The 6000-nt window shown below is 45.4% G+C and overlaps 1 protein-coding gene across 1 annotated transcript in view; it reads right to left on the bottom strand.

Annotated features, from left to right (window-relative positions):
* Positions 1-3861: 3861 nt before the first annotated feature.
* The window catches only part of GLDC (glycine decarboxylase), a 91062-nt gene continuing 88923 nt past the window's right edge, over positions 3862-6000 (bottom strand). Inside the window, exons 24-25 of the mRNA XM_056130544.1 lie at positions 5078-5158; positions 3862-4518 (exon numbers count right to left, since the gene is read on the bottom strand). Of these exons, the coding sequence (XP_055986519.1) occupies positions 4375-4518; positions 5078-5158 (225 nt within the window). The 3' untranslated portion in view covers positions 3862-4374. The remainder of the gene's footprint in view (positions 4519-5077; positions 5159-6000) is intronic.

The following is a 6000-nucleotide window of genomic DNA, read 5'->3' as shown; positions in this document are numbered from 1 at the left end:
TGGGTTTTATAGTCTCTGCGTCTTGGCCGTTGATGGGACCAACCTGGCGCTGGCGACAGCTGGTGGGTGTGACGCCTACCTACTGGAAGATTGGGGGTCTGGGTGGAGAAGGCCCAGTCCCAATCTGAGTAGGCTTGGAGACCTCAGCCCCAGGACCTGCATGCCTGGGTTCCTCTGCCAGTTCTTTCATGCAGGAGGCCCATCTGGGCGTGTGGAGAGTGGTCCCAGCATGGCCATGGCTAGCTACGGAGGTCCTCAGCTGCTGGAGCTCTGCTCAGGGCGGGTGGGCGTGGAGAGAAGATCAACCCTCCCCCCTCCAGTGAGGACAGTCAGGCGCGGGGGCAGGAGACTCTGCGCTGTTCTCTGGATACAATATTTTATTATTAAATTTGACATTAGGCGCTGAAGCTTACATTATCTAATGGTAGGGTTTCATTCCAGTGCCACATCCTCCATAGTATCCATTTCGCTCCACTGTTGTCCCGGAATCCACCCAACCAGGTCCTCATCCTTGACTCCACACCATATCTCCCCCGTGGTAAACTTGTTACTGGATACTATTTTTTCTGTTTCTAGACACTATTTTTTCATTTATGCTTGGTTCATATCCAGTGGTGCTGAGGGCTTACTTCTGGCTCTGCACTCAGGAGTCACTCCTGGCAGGATCGAGGAACCATATGGGATGCTGGGGCTCGAACCTGGGTCAGCCACATACAAGGCAAATACCCCACCCACTGTACAGCTCTCTGTACCCATGAAACCCACTCTCCAGCTGGGTATTTTAAACAATATGTAAAATAAATTTCTTCTTAAATATCTGAATGCTTGTGGCATGGCACACTTTTTTAGAGACTCTTCTCGTTTTTTTAACATAGAAACTTTGTTCCTAAAAGCAAATCATTTCTGGAGGATCATTTTAAGGGTTGTTCTAAGCCTGCTTACCTATGGCCCCTTTTGGCCTTTTTTCCCAGAAATACCTCATGCTCAGAAGCATCTGACTGACAGCGTTTGCGAGTTATGAGTAGAAGGCTTTCTTTTCGGAATAATACAGAAATAGTGCTGCCCCTCCACACTTCCTCCCATCCTCCCAGCTTAGATGGAACCACACATTTTTGCTGTTTTGAAGTCTCACAGCCTGCCCAACAGGCTCCTTCCAGGAAAAATGCTCTTCTCATTGTCTTTTGAAATACATTTCAAGCAGCTACTTTTAGCCAAGAAAAAGAATCTAGTTCTTCTGTTTAAGGTAACGTTAGTGTTCCTATGAAGTTCATATTGGATAAAGCGTTTTGAACATAAACAAGTTCTTTTCTTAAGACCCCTCATGCTTTTAACAAAGGATCTTAGATTTTTCCAGAAAGAATCTGTTTGTGACTAATTCTACTTTGGTTGCTGCTGCTATAATACTTTGGGATCAAGTTCCCAGTGCCAGTCCTGTAGGGAAATCTGACTTTTTAAAGATGACTGACGTCGCTCCTGGTGCCATTGGACTTACTGGTTTCTGGCACTTTATGACTCTGACTGTTATTCAAACTCTTAAACCCTCTGAGTCTCACTAAGTTATTTTTCCAAATACTCTTTAGAAATCCTTTGGCAGAAGATTATGAAATGTTACACGCAGAATTATACAGTACAATAAACATCCAATGCATGCTAAAATTGTTTTTGCTTTGATTCTCCTGGAAACCCTAGACCTCTTCTGACAACTAGAGACCTATTTCTTTCACACAGGGTCATTAGAAGGGAGAGTTTGGTGGGGTTTTTTGTCTGTATTCACATCATACCCAGTTACACTTACGGCTTACTCTTGGCTCTGCACTCAGGAATTACTCCTGGTGGTGCTCGGGAGACCATCTGGGATATGAGGGATCAGACCCAGGTTGGCCGTGTGCAAGGCAAATGCCCTACCCACTGTGTTATTGCTCCAGCCAAGGAAGGAAGATTGATTCTGAATTCAGAAAATGTTAAGGGCAATTTCCAACATGCATGTCAAAAATGAATTCGTGAAAGAATGAGAGCTGTAAACTTCCACTTGATAAAAGTTAAAAAATGAAAAAGGGAATCATGCTTATACCCATCCCCCTAACCCTGACACAAAAGCTTTCATCCTTTCTTTTTCTCCCTTTTCCCTTTTAAGTAAAACCTGAATTTGGTAAGTAAGTAAATAAATAAATAAATAAATCAGCTCATCTGTGTGAGTTTGTACAAGTTTCTACACCATTTCCCGTAGGAATGATGTAGGAGAAAGGGGCAGCTTCCCAGGTTAGCATTAGGAGCTTATTAAATCATTGAACAATATCATTTTTACAGGAAAGGTGTTCAGTAGCCCTTGCCGTTTCTGGGCACCTGATACCACCCCCTCGCCCAAACTGATGACATTTTCCAGTCAGACTTGGGATGGGTCTTCTCACAGCAGAGGTCGCAAATTCATTCACAGAGATTTATTCCTAGCCCCAGGAGAGAGGGGGAGGGGAGAGATACACATATGGCAGGAATGGGGCAACGTGTTTGGAAGCTGAGGGGTCAGCTACCTGCATAAAGCATTACCTGAAAGCAGGTACCCCCGAAATGAGCAGGTTAGTGGAGGGACTGCTGGAGTGTGGTGGGTGAGTATGTGTTGAGGTTACATACTCAGCAAAGCAAGAGAATTGCATCTTCTATTTTACTTGCATTAAGAGGATTTCACTTACACAGGTAGAGGTATCATGAGGAAAGTAACTTCTTATACTCAACAACCAAGCTATACTTCCACGTACTCACACACACTCTCCAATCCTCAGATGGGACATACCTGCCTTCACACAGAGCAGATGATGAGCACACCAGTCCTACGGCGCAGCCTCCCATCCTGGGAAGATCCAGCTCACTCAGGGCTTGCCAGACACTCTACCCCAGGACCTTCACTCCCCTGATCCGTTTCAGATTCTAATTCTTATATGGTCCCCCTCAGCTTATCACGCCTACTTAGTCTCCAGGAAAATGACTTCCTGAACATAGTGCTGGCCTGTGGGTGAAAGCACAGGCCAATGTATATGGTGCCCAGTCTAGGAAAGTCTTTTCCAGACAAAACGGGGAAAGATAAACTTTTTTCTAAGAATGGTAATAGTTGCACTGCAAAAAAAATAAATGTTGGAGCTGAAGCGATTGCACAGTGGGCAGTGCATTTGCCTTGCACACAGCCAACCTGGGTTCGATTGCCAGCATCCCAAATGGTCCCCTGAGCACTGCCAGGAGTAATTCTTGAATGCAGAGCCAGGAGTAACCCCTGAGCATTGCCAGGTGTGATCCAAAACACACACACACACACACAAAAAATTATGGTTGAAGAGTTACTACAAGTAAGCATGGCACTTGTCTTGCATGTGGCCAATCCAGGCTCAAATCCCGGGTTCCTGTATAGTCCCTGGAGCCCTGCCAGGAGTGGTCTCTGAACACAGAGCAAAGAGCTGGCCTAAGCATTACCAGGTAGAGTTCTGGAAATTTACCCAAAATATAAACAAACATAGCTGAGAAATGATACCTAGTAATATTTTAAAATGTAAATTTTCTGGTCCTGCCCCAGACCTATTGATTGAGTGTCTCAGTCCAGATTTCAACAAGCTCTCGCAGTAATCTTCAAACACCAAAGCTTGAACATTTCTGTGTCTGGAAACATCTAGGTGCCCAGGGTCCATCACAAAGCCTTCTAAGTGTAAAACATGCAATCTGCAGGGGGCAGGGATGGAGTTTGGTGACAGAATACTTGTCTTGCCTGTGTGAAGGACTAGGTTCAACAGGCATGCACTTTCCCACTGAACTACTCACACTTAGCTAGTCCAAGTCCCTTTGCATGGGAGTAAAACTGAAAATTGATGCACAAAGGAATTCTTCCAAGTGAAGTTCTTTATTAGAGCACTAATAATTGCAGATAAAAAACAGCAGAACACTCCAAAATGTTGTAACAGATTAGGCAAATTAGTCAGAAGAAAAAAATTTCTTCAATGTATACAAAATGTAAACATTTGCCCTGGGATTTCCCACAGATGGCACAGTCCACAAGGACTTATTTGGAACAAAATATGTCTATGGAGTCTCCAGTCTGCAAACATGCTAAGTGAAAGCTCACCCAATTTTAGCACACCCAGAATTGTCAATGCAAAATGCTAAATGGCTCCAATCAAGGCAACTTGTACATCAACGGCTACAAGTGGAACAAGTGGAAACAGAGACACCGGCAAATCAATCTTCCAACTTCTAACTTCCACTCTCTATCCTAATTGTATTTACATTTACCTTGACAGACTATAAAAATATACACGGTATATAAAACCCCTACTTGAGTCTGGATGAAAGATGAAATATTACTCGCATCAGTCACTGGTACTGAGGGAGAGAAGATTAAGAAGAGGCCCGCTTCTGTTCAGAAAACGGGGATTCATAAACTTCCATGGGCGGACAGGTACAGACCAGGTGCTGGTCGCCGTAGATGTCATCGATACGGGCAATGGTTGGCCAGAATTTGTTCTCTGGTTTCACAAAGGGCTGCAATGCACAAAAGAGGGAGATGTGTTATAATCGAAGAGACTTCTCTGAGGATAAGGTGACGGCCATTCCTCTATCCTATAGTCCAAGATACCATTAGCCCAAGTCAGACTCAAAAATTACAAGGAACCCAAACCCACCCTTTCCTTATTATTCACAGATAACAAGTTGTCCCTGTCCTCACTCTGCAAGTAGACTGAAGAGTGTCTTGTTTCATATGAGAACAAGAAATGGAACCAACGAGATAGTACAGGAGTTAAGGTGTACGGCTTGCATGCAGCTGACCCAGTTTTGCAGCCAGCATCACACATGTAACGCTGAGCACAGAGCCAGGAGTATGCCAGTTGACCTAGTTGAGTGGAAATTCTATTTGGAACCCCAGGCCTGTAGCTGACACTCGGAGCTTTGAGAGCCAAACCCTATGCACTGTGTCCCTGGGCATGACTCAGGTTTCCCAAGATGTCCCATATATGGCTTTGTAACAAGACACAGCGGTGACAATGCCACTCTGTACACATGTAACCTCACAGGGGACTTGGCCCTTCCAGGGAAAACTTACGAGTGGGAATGCTGCCACCTCTCTGGAATATGGCCGATCCCAGTGGGAGGATGTGACACAGGTCAGGGAGTGCGGAGACATCTGAAACAGAGACATGAACAGAAGAGGGATCAGGGCAGAAAAAGGCTATCTCCACCACGTCCCCTCAACCAACAAGCTGGCCTGTTTGTATCCCCCAAATTCCCAGGGTCTTCTGCGCTCTTCTTCCATGAGAACCTCTATCTTTTTTTTTTTTTTTTTTGCTTTTTGGGTCACACCCGGCAATGCACAGGGGTTACTCCTGGCTCTGCACTCAGGAATTACTCCTGGCAGTGCTCAGGGGACCATACAGGATGCTGGGAATCAAACCAGCCCCCGAGAACCTCTATCTTTTTTAAAAAATTTTAAATTTTTGTTTATTTTTTCTAGGGGCTGGAGCAATCACACAGTGGGTAGGGCATTTGCTTTGCACGCAGCTGACCCAGGTTTGATTCCTCCATCCCTCTTGGAGAACCCGGCAAGCTACCGAGGGTATCCCGCCCCATGGCAGAGCCTGGCAAGCTCCCCGTGGCGTATTCCACATGCCAAAAACAGTAACAAGTCTCACAGTGGAGAGGTTACTGGTGCCCACTGAGCAAATTGAACAACGGGAGGACAGTGCTACAGTGCTAATTTTTTTAGAGCCTTAAAAGACTTTTATGATTGGATTTCAGTCATACAGTATTCCAACACCCATCCCAGCACCACTGTCCCCAGGTTCCCCTCTCATCACCCCCACCCCCTTCTCCTTTCTCCTGCCTGCCTCTATTATAGGAGCTTTTCTTCTCTCTCTCTCTCTCCTCTCTTCTCTCTCTCTCTCTCTCTCTCTCTCTCTCTCTCTCTCTCTCTCTCTCTCTCTCTCTCCTGACAACCTCGATCTTGAATTTGATTTTAACCATTCTCAT

The sequence above is a fragment of the Sorex fumeus genome, unplaced genomic scaffold (genome assembly GCF_029834395.1).
Source record: "Sorex fumeus unplaced genomic scaffold, SorFum_2.1 ptg000079l, whole genome shotgun sequence".
Lineage (NCBI taxonomy): Eukaryota > Metazoa > Chordata > Mammalia > Eulipotyphla > Soricidae > Sorex > Sorex fumeus.
This window is presented reverse-complemented; position numbering and strand designations above follow the sequence as displayed.